Raw genomic sequence first — 15,102 nt, forward strand, 5'->3', positions numbered from 1 at the left:
CAAAAAATAACACTCAAGACAAAACTAAAATGAAAGAGATGGTTGGTTTGAGTATAAACATAGATATAGATACAGGTATAGATATATTTGTTAAATACTGAATGCCAGGAAACTCCATGAGAGAGTTTGCCAAATGACAAAGTGAGGGAAAAAAACCCACAATGTATGAGACAAACCACTGATGTAATTAACATAGAGGAGACCTGAGCACCTGTGGTTGGAGCACCAAGTCCAAACCACTGGACTAACAGAGATCTTCAGGTCCCAGGAATATTAGTCAGTGTGAGCTCTCCCAGAGGCCCTCATGTCGGCAATGAGACCTGCCTCCATCCAACTGCCTGCAAACTCGTGGTGGAGGCTTCAGACCAAACAATCAGCAAGGCAGGAACACAGCCCCACCCATCAAAAAAAATGAGATGACCAGAAAATATGTTACAGATGAAGGATTAAGGTAAAAACCTACAAGAGCAAATAAATGAAGAGGAAATAGGCAACATAACTGAAAAAGAATTCAGAGTAACAATAGTAAAGATGATCCAAATAGAAATAGAAATGGAGGCATGGATTGAGAAAATAAAAGAAATGTTTAACAAGGACCTACAAGAACTAAAGAACAAACAAACAGTGACGAACAACACAATAACTGAAATGAAAAATACACTAGAAGGAATCAATAGCAGAATAACTGAGGCAGAAGAATAGATAAGTGAACTGGAGGACAGAATGGTGAAAATAACTGCCATGGAATGGAATAAAGAAAAAAGACTGAAAAGAAATGAGAACACTCTCAGAGACCTCTGGGACAAATTAAATTCACCAAAATTCGAATTTTAGGGGTCCCAGAAGAAAAAGAGAAAAAGATAGGGTCTGAGAAAATATTTGAAGAGATTATAGTCAAAAACTTCCCTGACATGGGAAAGGAAATAGCCACACAGGTCCAGGAAACACAGTCCCATACAGCATAAACCCAAGAAGAAACACACTAAGACACATATTAATCAAACTAAAAAACAAATATTCATATTCAAGGAAAAAATATTAAAAGCATCAAGAGAAAAGCAACAAATAATATAAAAGAGAATTCCCATAAGGTTATCAGCTGATTTTTCAGCAGAAACTCTGTAGGATCGAAGGGAGTGCCAAGATATATTTAAAGTGATGAAAGGCAAAATCCTACAACAAAGATTACTCTACCCAGCAAGGATCTCACTCAGATTCAACAGAGAAATGTAAAGCTTTACAGACAAGCAAAAGCTAAGAGAATTCAGCACCACCAAACCAACTTTCCAACAAATGCTAAAGGAGCTTCTCTAAGTGGGAAACACAAGAGAAGAAAAGGGCCTACAAAAACAAACCCTGAACCAGAACCAGCAGCAGCATCACCTGGGAACTTGTTATAAATGCAGATTCTCAGACTTACCTCAGGCATGCTAAGTTGGAAACTGGGTGGGGCCCAGAGTGGGGCCTAGCCATCCATATTTGTATAAGCCCTCTAGGTGATTCTGAGGCTGGTTTAAGTTTGAGAACCACTGGTCCAAGGTAAGGAGTACCTGTGACTTGACTGCAGTATTCTCCCATCACATCCCTGATTCCAAAAATATGCTCAGCACTCTGAGGGAAAGACCCCACAAAGCTCAGTTAACATGTTTTTATCACCAAGTAAGTATTGGTCTTCAAAAGAGAGGGCTGTTCTTACAGATAGAAGAAGTAGATGCAACCTGCACGTTCCCAGGGTCTCCCTGACACCATAGTCTCCAAACATTTTGATTTCAAGCAGTATCTATACAGCAATCAGGAAGAGGGACTGAGATCAGGTAGGAAACCAGTATGCAGTCACTGCTGCGGTGACTAGAGAACTGAGGCTCCCAAGAAGTCTTCCAGATGAGACAATCAAAGTGAACATTGAAAGTCTGGTAAGACTGGAACAGCCTGTCTGCATTGAACAGTCTGTCTGCACAGAACAGCCTGTCTGCACGGAACAGCCTGTATGCACAGAACAGCCTGTCTGCATGGAACAACCTATCTGTACATAACAGCTTGCACTAAACACCCTGCTTTGCTGAATCTGTGGCTTGTTACTTTAAGAACTCTTCAAGTTTCTTCAAGTTGCAAATTTTAGCATTCAGAGGAGGCAGAATAAGTGGTAAAACTGTGGGGCTTTGCAAAGAAGTGATTGAAAACAAACTCTTGATAAAGGAGAAATTGAGTGAATAAGTGGGTTTTCCTTTTTGGAAAAAAAGTATTGCAGAAAATAAGCATAAATAGTAGAAGAAAATATCACTGGGTGACTAGAGCTAATCAATGAATTTGGTAAAGTTACAGGATACAAAATTAATGCACAGAAATCTCTTGCATTCCTATACACTAAGAATGAAAGATCAGAAAGAGAAATTAAGGAAATAATCACATTCACCATTGCAACAAAAAGAATAAAATACCTAGGAATAAACCTACCTAAGGAGGTAAAATACCTGTACTCAGAAAACTATAAGACACTGATGAAAGAAATCAAAGATGACACAAACAGATGGAGAGATATACCATGTTCTTGGATTGGAAGAATCAATATTGTGAAAATGACTTTAGTACCCAAAGCAATCTACACATTCAATTCAATCCCTATTGAATTACCGGGGGCATTTTTTACAGAACTAGAACAAAAAAAAAATCTTAAAATTTGTATGGAGACAAATAACCCTGAATAGCCAAAGCAGTCTTGAGGGGAAAAAAGACGGAGGTGGAGGAGTCAGACTCCCTGACTTCAGACTATATTACAAAGCTACAGTAATCAAGAAAATATGGTACTGGCACAAAAACAGAAATATAGATCAATGTAACAGGATAGAAAGACCAGAGATAAACCCACGCACCTATGGTAAACTAATCTATGGCAAAGGAGGCAAGGATACACAATGGAGAAAAGACAGTCTCTTCAATAAGTGGTGTTGGGAAAACTGGACAGCTACATGTAAAAGAATGAAATTAGAACCCTCCCTAACACCATACACAAAAATAAACTCAAAATGGATGTAAATGTAAGACCAGACAATATAAAAATCTTAGAGGAAAACATAGGCAGAACACTCTTTGACATAAATCACAGCACGATCTTTTTTGATCCACCTCCTAGAGTAATGGAAGTAAAAACAAAAATAAACAAATGGGACCTAATGAAACTTAAACGCTTTTGCACAGCCAAGGAAACTACAAACAAGATGAAAAGAAAACCCTCAGAATGGGAGAAAATATTTGCAAATGAATCAATGGACAAAGGATTAATCTCCAAAATATATAAATAGCTCATGCAGCTCAATATTAATAAAACAAATAACCCAATCAAAAAATGGACAGAAGACCTAAATAGACATTTCTCCAAAGAAGACATACAGATGGCCAAGAAGCACGTGAAAAGCTGTTCAACATCACTAATTATTAGAGAAATGCAAATCAAAACCACAATGAGGTATCACCTCACACCAGTCAGAATGGGCATCATCAGAAAATCTACAAAGAACAAATGTTGGAGAGGGTGTGGAGAAAAGGGAGCCCTCTTGCACTGTTGGTGGGAATATAAATTGATACAGCCACTATGGAGAACAGTATGGAGGTTCCCTTAAAAACTAAAAATAGAATTACCATGTGACCCAGCAATCCCACTACTGGACATATACCTAGAGAAAACCATAATTCAAAAAGACACATGCCCCCTGATGTTCATTGCAGCACTATTTACAATAGCCAGGTCATGGAAGCAACCTAAATGCCCATCAACAGAGGAATGGATAAAGAAGATTTGGTACATATATACAATGGAATATTACTCAGCCATAAAAAGGAATGAAATTGGGTCACGTGTAGAGACGTGGATGGATCTAGAGACTGTCATACAGAGTGAAGTAAGTGAGAAAGCGAAAAACAAATATTATATATTAACTTATATATGTGGAGCCTAGAAAAATGGTACAGATGAACCAGTTTGCAGGGCAGAAATAGAGACACAGTGTAGAGAAGAAACATATGGACACCGAGGGGGAAAAGTGGTGGTGGTGATGGTGGTGGTTGGGTGAATTGGGAGATTGGGATTGACATGTATACACTAATGTGTATAAAATAGATAATTAATAAGAACCTACTCTATAAAAAATAAATTAAATTAAATTAAAAAATTAAAAAAAATATATATCACTGGGTGACTTTTCTCCAGTGACAAGAAGCTGGCTCTGTGGTCACAGTCCTGCGTTCTAATCTCAGCTCCTCATTTTACCAGCTGTGAATTTCAGAAAGTTAATTAAATTCTAAGCTTTGGTTTCCTTATCTACAAAATGGGATTATGATAGTATCTACCTAATCATTTGTTTTGAGGATTAAAGAAGATAATGCCAGTAAAGTGCATGGCACTGTGCTCTTCACTCAATAAAGTCTAACTTCCAGTTCAGCTATTAATACTATCATTAATGTTATTATGCACACAGTGACCTAGAGTAAACCCCTTAAAATATTAGCTGTTCTTCTTCTTCTTCTTCTTCTTCTTCTTCTTCTTATTATTATTATTATTATTATTATTATTATTATTATTATCAGGAATGCTGAGGCTTTGCATTAAACTCACATCAGAGGGAAAGGCCTATAACTAGCCAGACATGCCAAGGACCATCTGAGAAAAAATACTCTTTCTCAAAATTCAAATAACTTACTAAAATGTCCAACTTACAATGAGTTTCATCTTAAACAGAATAGGATAAGTTGTGCTGTTGTAAGAAACCTCAAAATCTGTTGTTTAACACTGCAAAGGTTTGTTTCTTTCTCATATTCCAATCAGACTCAAATCATTTGGTATCTGTACTCTAAGTGGTAATTCAGAGACCCAGACAGCTTCCATCTGGAGATATATATTTAAGGACCAGGCCTAGAAGTAGCTTAAACTTTGTGGCTCTCACCTACTGATTCTTATTCTAGGATAAGTCTTATCTCTCTCCAAGATAATTATGCTTATATCCGTGAAGCCATTTGTCATTTAGGATAGATTGTCTCATTAACCATGACGATGGTTCTCATCTGAATGTACTAGTTAGTCTATGTCCCTGCACCAAAACTGACCCTAAGTTTAAATCTGACAAGTATGTATTGAGCAGTAAAATCACCTCCTTTATTCTAGAGAATATACTTCCATTAACGCAGCCTTAGATTGCATTTTCTCTTTGGAGGGAGAGGTAAGCAATATTGAACTTAACATCAACTAAAATTGCCATAGATATACAACAGATTCAGTTCCCTCTGATCAGTGTTTGTTCTTCTCTTTTCATTCTGAATAGGAATCTCCATTATGGAAAATGTCCATAAGAAAAACATAAGTTGAAGAGATTTTCTTTCTCTACTTTATCCATTAACATATCACCCATCCATCCAATGCAGGCGGCTAGCCTTATCATCAAAGCTTATTAATGGCAAATGCTGAGAAATGTAACCGTCAAGGCTTGACCAACCCTATTATTTCTTGAACTGACCCCTTCCATCCACCTTGTTGCAGGTACCACATCTGTGTGACTGTGTTGATCTACTTCCTGCCCCTGCTGGTGATAGGTTATGCATACACTGTAGTGGGCATCACACTGTGGGCCAGCGAGATCCCTGGGGACTCCTCTGACCGTTACCACGAGCAAGTCTCTGCCAAGCGCAAGGTGAGCAAAGGGCAAGCAGCACTTAACCCACCCTGGCATATGTGACAGACCGGCAAGCTTATGAGCCCCAGAGCCTCGGGAGACCCAGAGGCAGCAGGCACAAAACTTCCCTGGGTCCTGGGAACAATAGAAGGGAGTGGAGGAAAGGGGAGGGAAGAGATCTTTCTTCAATGTTTTCGTAACCTAGGCCTGCCTGTACAGGTATAAGCCACCTCACTCTCGCCTTAAGGCTAATTGAAAACTGTCAAGTCATTAAAACACAAACACACATATTTAACTACAAAAGCATGAAGATATATTCAGTTCTCTTTTATTATTAAAATTTGACAAAATAGTACACTTACTTGGTTCAAACATCAAAAAGTACTAAAAGAAGCAAAATTATGGTGATGGAGAACAGACTAGGAGTTGCCAGGATTAGTACTGTGGGAAGAGTCTGTCTACAAAGGGGTAGCATGAGTGAGTTTCTTTGTGATGATGGAGCAGCTATGTATCCTGATTGCTGTGGGTTTTTCACTTATCTCTGCATATGATACAATTTCATAGAACTATACACCAAAAAAATGCATGTAAAAACTGGCAAAATCCAAATGCAGTCTGTTAATAGTATTGCACTATCATCAGTTTCCTGATTTTGATCATGTGGCATAGTTATGTAAGATGATATCATTGGGAGAAGCTGTGTGATGGGTACCTGGGAACTCTCTGACCTATTTTTGCAACTTCTTGGGAGTCTTAAATTATTCGAAAATTAAAAGTCAAAAAATATATTGAGTCTTACCATGAAAGGGCTCCCTCCTTTCTAGGTCCTCCATCTACACAGTTCCCAAATGTGTATGCACGCACACACACACACACACACACACACACACACACACACACACTATGATAACCACAGTTGTTGTTAATCCTTTCAGATATTGTAATGCATTTATAAGCCAAATAAATATATATTCTTTTCTTTCTTACACAAATAGTAAATACACGTTGTTCTTCCTCTCATTTTTATATTTAACAATATCCACAAAATCTTCAAAAATCAATATAGAAAGAGATTTCTCATTCTTTATTTTTCTCTTTTGGTACTTCTTTGCATAGTATTTCATTGTGTGGACGCTAGATAGCTTTTCTTTTTTATTGAAATATAGTTGACTTACAATCGTATGTTAATTTCAGGTGTATTACATAATGATTTGACATTTGCATCCACTAGCACCACAATAATTCTAGTAACCATCTGTCCCCATACAAAGTTATTAAAATATTACCGACCATATTCTTTATGCTGATTATTACATCCCCATGACTTATTTAAGGTTTGTACCCCTTAATCCCCTTCACCCATTTCACCCACCTGCCCATCCCCCTTCTTTCTGGCAACCACCCTTTTATTCTCTACATCTTTATGAGTCTGCTTTTGTTTTGTTTGTTTCTTTGTTTTGTTTTTTAGATTCCACATATAAGTGAGATCATGTGATATTTGACTTTCTCTTAGGATAATACCCTCTATATTCATCCATGTTGTCCCAAATGACAAGATTTTTTAATGTCTGGGTAATATTCCATTGTATGTGTGTGTGTGTGTGTGTATATATATATATAATATATTTTTATATCCATTCCTCTATCAATGGACACTTAGGTTGCTTCCATATCTTGGCTATTGTAAATAATGCTCCTATAAACATCAGGGTGCATGTATCTTTTCAAAGTGTTTTTGTTTCCTTTGGATAAATACCCAGGGGTGTAGTTGCTGGATCATACGGTAGTTCTATTTTCAATTTGTTGAGGAATCTCCATACTGTTTTCCAGAGTGGCTGCACCAATTTACATTTCCACCAACAGTTTACAAAGGCTCATTTTTCTCCACATCCCTGCCAATGCTTGTTATCTGCTGTCTTTGTGATATAGCCATTCTGACATGTGTGAAGTGATATCTCATTGTGGTTTTGGTTTGATGAGTGATGTTGGGCATCTTTACATGTGCCTTTTGGCCAACTGTATGCCTTATTTGGAAAAACATCTCTTCAGGTCCCTGCCATTTTTTAATGCAGTTGTTTGGTTTTTTTGATGTTGTTATAGTAGTTCTTTGTATAGTTTAGATATTAATCCCCTATCAGATATATTATGTTCAAATATTCAGTAAGCTGCCTTTTTGTTTTGTTTATAGTTTCCTTCACTGTGCAAAAGCTTTTCACTTTGATGTAGTCCCATTTGTTAATTTTAGCTCTTGTTTCTCTTGTCTGAGGAGACAAATAAAAAAAAAATGCTAAGGCCAGTGTCAAAAAGGGTGCTTTCTGTTTTCTTCTAGAAGTTTTGTGGTTTCAGGTCTTCCATTTAAGTTTTTAATCCAGTTTGAATTTATTTTTATATATGATGTGAGAATGTAATCCAGTTTTTTTTTTTTTTTTTTTTTGCACGTAGCAGTCAACTTTTCCCAACATGGTTTTTTGAAGAGGCTGTATTTTCCCCACTATAATTCTTGCCTCCTTTCTCATAGATTAATTGACCATATGGGTGTGGGTTTATTTCTGGGATCTCTATTCTGTTCTTTTGAGCTCTGTGTCTGTTTTGTGCCAGTACCATATTGTTTTGATTACTGTAGCTTTTAGTATGTTTTTGAAATCAAGAGCATAATGCCTCCAGCTTTGTTCTTCTTTCTCAAGATTGTTATGGCTATTTGGGGTCTTTTGTGTTTCTGTATTAGTTTTAGAATTATTTGTTGTAGTTCTGTGAAATTGCCTTTGGTATTTTGATGGATTGCATTGAATCTGTAGGTTGTCTTGGGTAGTATGGTCATTTTAACAATATTAATTCTTCCAATCTGTGAGCATGCTATATCTTGGTTTTTGCTTGTGTCCCCTTCAATTTATTTTATCAGGGCCTTATGGTTTTCCAAGTACAAGTTGTCTACCTCCTTGGTTAGGTTTATTCTTAGGTATTTTATTCTTTTTGATGCAATTGTAAATGAGACTGTTTTCTTAATTTCTCCTTCTGATATTTCAGTGTTAGTATATAGAAATGCAACAGATTTCTGTATATTAATTTTGTATCCTGAAACTTTATTGAATTTATTAGTTTTAATGGGTTTTGGTGGCTTCCTTAGGATATTCAATGTATAGTATCTTGTCATCTGCAAACAGTGACAGTTTGACTTCTTCCTTTCTAATTTGGATATCTTTTATTTCTTTTTCTTGTCTGATTGATTTGAATAGAACTCCCAATACTACATTGAATAAAAGGAGTGAGAGTGGGCAACCTTTTCTTGTTCCTGATCTTAGAGGAAATGCTTACACCTTTTCACCACTGAGTATGATGTTAGCTATGGGTTTGTCATATATGGCCTTTATATGTTGAGGTATGTTCCCTCTATACCTACTTTGTTGAGAGTTTTTGTCATAAAAAGATACTGAATTTTGTCAAAAGTTTTTTCTGTATCTATGAAAATGATCATATGATTTTTATTCTTCAATTTGTTAGTGTGATGTAACACATTGACTAATTTGCTGATGTTGAAACATCCTTGCATCCCAGGCACAAATTCCACTCAATCATGGTGTATGATCCTTTTAATGTATTGTTGAATTCTGTTTGCTAATATTTTGTTGAGGATTTTGCATCCATGTTCATCAGTTATATTGGTCTGTAATGTACTTATTGCCATTTTGTTAATTGTTTTCTGGTTGTTTTTATAGTTCTTTTTTCTTCTCTCTTTTTTGCTCTCTTACCTTGTGGTTTAATGTCTGCCTTTAATGTTATGTTTGGATTCCTTTCTATTTTTTTTTCATGTGTATCTATTAGAGATTTTTTGGTTTGTGGTTACCATGAGGTTTATATATAGCAAACTATATATACATACACATGTGATTTTTATTTTTTATTTTTGGCTGCGTTGGGTCTTCATTGCTACATGCAGACTTTCTCTAGTTGCGGGTTGTGGGGGTTACTCTTCATTGTGGTGTGAGGGCTTCTCACTGTGGTGGCTTCTCTTGTGGAGCACGGGCTCTAGGTGTGCAGGCTTCAGTAGTTGTGGCATGCAAACTCAGTAGTTGTGGCTCACGGGTTCTAGAGTGCAGGCTCAGTAGTTGTGGTGCATGGGCACTGTGGCATGTGGGATCTTCCCAGACCAGGGCTCGAACCTGTGTCCCCCACACTGTCAGGCAGATTCTTAACCACTGCACCAAAGGGAAATCCCACATGTGATTATTTTTAAGTTGGTGACCACTTAAGTCTGAACACATTCTAACCACCCTTCATTTTTATTTGCCCACCCTCACATTTAATGTTTTTGACATCATATTTTACATCTTTTTGTTTTGTGTATCCCTTAACTACTTATTGTGGATATAGATGATTTTACTACTTTTGTCTTTAATCTTCCTACTAGTTTTATAAGTGGTTGATCTACTATCTTTATTGTATGTTTGCTTTAACCAATGAGATTTTTCCTCTCCTAATTTTCATATTTCTGGTTGTGGTCTTTTCTTTTCCCCTTAGAGAAGTCCTTTTAACATTTCTCATTAAGCCAGTTTAGCGGTGCTAAATTCTTTTAGCTGTTGCTTGTCTTAAAATTTTTCTCTCTCCTTCAAATCTGAATGATAGCCTTGCCAGATAGAGTATTCTTGGTTGCATGTTTTATCCTTTCATCACTTTGAATATATGGTGCCACTCCCTTCTGGCCTGCAAAATTTCTACTGAAAAGTCAGCTGACAGTCTTATGGGAGTTCCCATATATGTAACTATTTGTTTCCTCTTGCTGCTCTTAATATTCTCTCTTTATCTTTAATATGTGCCATATTAATATAATGTGTATTGGTGTGGACTGCTTTGGGTTCATCTTGTTTGGGACTCTTTGTGCTTCTTGGACATGGATGTCTGTTCCCTTTCCCAGATTGGGGAACTTTTCAGCTATTATTCCTTCAAATAAGTTCTTTGATGCTTTCTCTCTCTCTTATCCTTCTTGGACCCCTATGATGCAAATATTTGTACACTTTGGTTGTCCCAGAGGTCTCTTAAACTACACTCATTTTTTGTTAATTATTTTCTTTTTTAATTTTTTCTTCAGCTTGGGTGTCTCCCAGTTTGCTGATCCACTCCTCTGTATCACCTAATCCACTGTAGATTCCTTCTAGTGAATTTTTAATTGCAGTTATTGTATTCTTCAGCTCTGTTTGGTTCTTCTTTATATTTTCTAATTTTATTTAAATTCTCATTGTGTTTATCCATTCTTCTCTCAAGTTCATTGAGCATATTTATTATCATTACTTTGAAATCTTTTTCAAGTAGCTTGTTTATCTCCACCTCATTTAGTTCTTTTTCTGAGGTTTTGTCTTATGCCTTTGTTGAGAACATATTCCTCTGTCTCCTCAAATTGTGTGTATTTATTTCTCTGTACTTATTTCTGTGCATTAGGTAAGTTGGTTACATGTTCTGATCTTGGAGAAGTGGCCTTGTGTTGGAACTGTCCTGTGGGGCCCAGCAGTACACTCTCCTCTGATCAACAGAGCTATATGCTCTAGGTGTGCCACCTATGTGTGCTGTGTGGGCCGTTCTGTTGTGGTGGGACTGACTACTGTGGGCATGCTGGTAGGTGAGGCTGCCCCCCAGCCCAGTTCACTGCCGACCCTGCCTTGTGACTGTTGGCCCACTGGTGCACAGGGCCAGGTCCTGGGGCAGTTGGCTGTGGGTCTATGAGGGCCCTGGGGCTGGTACCAGCCCACTGGTGGGTGGGTAACCTCCCAGAGCTGATAGGCTAGAAGAACTCCAAAATGACATTTGCCAAAACCAGTGTCCTCATGGTAGAATGTGCTCCCTAAAATGGCTGCCACTGGTGTTTTTGTCCCCAGGGATGTTCCCAATTGCCTCCTTCTTCTCCAGGAGGCTCTTCAAGGTCAGCAAGTGGGTCTGGCTCAGGCTCCATTCAAATCACTGCCTCTGTGCTGAGACTCAGAGCATGTGAGATTTTTTGTGCACTCTTTAAGAGCAGAATCTCTGTTTCCTACAGCTCTCTAGTCCTCCTGTGTGCAAGCCCTGCTGGCCTTCAAAGCAAGAGATTCTGAGGGTTTGTCTTCCCAGTGCAGGACCCCCTAGCTGGGGAACCTGATGTGGGGCTCAGACCTCTTGCTCCTTGGGGAGGACCTCTGCAATTGTGATCATCCTTCCATTTGGGGGTGACTTCCCCAGGGGTATGGGTCTTGACTATACTGCACCTCTGTCCCTCCTATCCATCTCACTGTGATTCCTTATTTATATCTTTAGTTCAAGAAAATCTTTTCTGCTAGTCTTCAGGTCGTTCTCATTAATAGCTGCTCTGTAACTAGTTGGTGTGCCCATGGGAGGAGGTGAGCTCAGTGTCTTCCTACTCCACTATCTTGGCCACACCTCTCTTAGGTCATCATTTTTTCTCTGAAGGTTTCTTGGGAATAAAAAGGAATGGGTTATATCACCCAGTATTCATAAAACCATGTTATTAATATCCCCTTTAAACATCTGACACTCCCTTGCTGCAGCTGTCCAAATCCCACCCCTTCTCTTTCCCTCTCCCTGAGTCTTCACACGTAGAAGCCTGCTCTGGCTCATTGCCCCTTTCCCTCTGCTGCTTCCTCCCCATTCCTGGGTCTTTCCCTCCTGAACACCCATTCCCCTTTGCTCATTAATCTGGTCTCCCTTGGCTTCTCCAGTCATTGCCCAGAAGTATGGTATAACACAGAAGTTCTCAAACATGAGTGCACATCAGAATAATCAGAAGGGCTTGTCAAAGTCTGAATTCTGGGACCCACACACTCAAACTTTTTGATTCAGTTAGCCTGGAATGGGGTCCAAGAATTTGCATTTCTGACAAGTACTCAAGTTATGGTTATGTTGCTGGTCCTGGGGCCACCCTCTGAGAATCACTGACATAATCAATGTCCTTTGGTACTACATACAAATGGTCCTTCCTCCACCTTGAAAGGTGTTATTATAATTACTTTACACTCCATATCACACTGTGCACAGTCAGAGGGAAGGATAAGAGAGAAAATAACCATGAGAAAGGTAGGATGTGCTGGTGGTCTCACCTGTCTCACCCTCTTGCCAGGTGGTTAAGATGATGATTGTTGTTGTATGCACCTTTGCCATCTGCTGGTTGCCCTTCCACATCTTCTTCCTCCTGCCTTATATCAACCCTGATCTCTACCTGGAGAAGTTTATTCAGCAGGTTTACCTGGCCATCATGTGGCTGGCCATGAGCTCTACAATGTACAACCCCATCATCTACTGCTGCCTCAATGACAGGTAAGAACCCCATCCCCCATACTCTCTCCACGACAAGAAACTAATCATCACACTGTTCAATCCCTGCTGCCTGAACCATGGGATGATTAGTTCTCTGTAGTCTTTACCACTCCCTCTTGTCTTACAGCTGGCTTTCCTCATTTAGGTTGGCTACTTGGGGACTACAAAGACAAATTGTCTTCTTGTCACCATGCAGGAATATGAGCCCTGAGGAGACTTTTTTTTCTTTTCCAAGATGAACCAGAAATCCATGCTTTTATGTGAAATCTTCTGACTTTTAAACACTCGTTACTAAGTCAGTAGTAGAGGGTGGGGTGCAGGGGCAGATAAAAAATCCTCTGTGATTAATATATATAAAGCAGGTTGCAAGCTGGATCAAGTTCATGAATTGCTCAATCTGTTCTATGGATTCCATGCACAGAGGGTTGTCCATGCAGACAGAGAGAAAGAGAATCAGAGAGAGAGTCAGAGAGTGATAGTGAGAGAGAGACTGAGAGAGAACAAGAGAGAAAGAGAGAGATTGACGTCCCTAGAATAATTATCCACCACATGGCATCTTTTCCCTTCTCTGGTCTCTCATTTTCTTCTTCCCATCCCATCATAAAATCTCGGCAGCTTTGTCCAGTTTCTTCCAGCACTTCCAGCAGGACAGGGTAAGCAAAAAGAAGTCAGAGCCTCAAAGGCCTGATTCTGCCTTTACTTGGCCACAGGGGCCAGAAGAACCTTCCCTGAAGTGGAAGCCAACCTCAGAAAAGTAAGAGAAGGGAGAGCCATCTAGAATGGTGTTCAGCAATAGGGAATTCACCACTCTGTGCAGAGTCCCCAAGAGGCAGCTGGTATGCCATGGTGGCAGTTCACTCATCTGAAGCACCATCTCAGCCTCTGTGAAAAAGGAGGCAGGAGAAGGAGGGGAGGGGGAGGGAAAAATGCCTTGTCGCATTTATAGCCAACAGTTATCAGCCTATAATGTGCCTTCTCTGAATGAGACACTCAGGTGTTATGAATTTGGGGACAGATATTCCCTGGGACTTGTCCAAATGGTCTTGTTTGTCTAACTCATGGATTTATCTTTCTTCTAGGAGCCTCATAACATGCCTAAACATTTCTAAGTTTAATCTCCCAAAAGCTGATTCTGAAGGGACATGATTGGCAGAAAGTCAGTGGGCTACTTGAAGGAAAGGACTGAGTCTTGACACAGTATTGTGCATATAGTAAACACTTGGTGAATGTTTTTACTGATGTTGAACTGACCCAAAATCAGCTGACCCTGAACCAGTGGAGGCAGCATATTTTAACAGCCACCCTAAGTACAGACATGCATTTCACATGAACTTGGGTTCTAGTCCTGGATTTGACCTTGATCACTGACCTTTGAATCTTTTTACCCTTAGCATCTTCAGCTGTCAATTAATTTAAAAAATAATAACACAGTGTCACATTTGGGTATGTCCACGTATTAAAGAGCTACCACAATGGTGGGAATACCCTCTGAAAGGAGGCCATACTCAAGGATTACCTCTCCTTCCACTCTCTCTTCAGGTTCCGTCTGGGCTTCAAGCAAGCCTTTCGGTGCTGCCCTTTCATTAGTGCTGGTGACTATGAGGGGCTCGAAATGAAATCCACTAGGTACCTCCAGACGCAGAGCAGTGTGTATAAAGTCAGCCGCCTGGAGACCACTGTCTCCACAGTGGTGGGAGCCCATGAGGAAGACCTGGAGGAAGGCCCCAAGGCCATGCCCTCATCCCTGGACAAGACCTCCAATGACTCCTCTCGCAGCGACTCTAAGACCATGATGGAGAACTTCAGCTTCTACTCCAACATGCTCTCCTAGACTACAGGGCCTTCAGTAGGCGCAGTCACCTTTGTCTTTGTCTTGCTTCATTTCATGCATGGATAAATCCTCAATATAGAGACCATAAGAAACACTCTTGCAGCTTGTGAAAGGGTCAGAATAGTTTAGGAAAAACATTCTATTCTGGAGTCAAAAACCTGCATTCTTCTATGTCTTTGCCACCCACATGCTGTGTGACCCAAAACAAATCATCGAACTTCTCTGAGCCTGTACAATGGGAAGGTTAGACTCGATTTTCTCTACAATCCATTCCAAGATTCTAGAATTAACTTTAATTGCATGTTGGCAATCATTTCA

The 15,102-nt window shown here is 39.3% G+C and overlaps 1 protein-coding gene across 1 annotated transcript in view; it reads left to right on the forward strand.

Moving 5' to 3' along the window:
* TACR1 (tachykinin receptor 1) overlaps positions 1-14,784 on the forward strand; it is a gene marked incomplete at both ends in the record, with an annotated part of 91,069 nt that extends 76,285 nt beyond the window's left edge. The window contains 3 exons of the mRNA XM_082642270.1: positions 5,528-5,678; positions 12,757-12,953; positions 14,493-14,784. Coding sequence (XP_082498396.1) covers positions 5,528-5,678; positions 12,757-12,953; positions 14,493-14,784 — 640 coding nt within the window. The remainder of the gene's footprint in view (positions 1-5,527; positions 5,679-12,756; positions 12,954-14,492) is intronic.
* Between the last annotated feature and the right edge of the window lie 318 nt (positions 14,785-15,102).

Source organism: Mesoplodon mirus, assembly GCF_964341445.2.
Source record: "Mesoplodon mirus genome assembly, chromosome: 14".
NCBI classification, from domain to species: Eukaryota; Metazoa; Chordata; class Mammalia; order Artiodactyla; family Ziphiidae; genus Mesoplodon; species Mesoplodon mirus.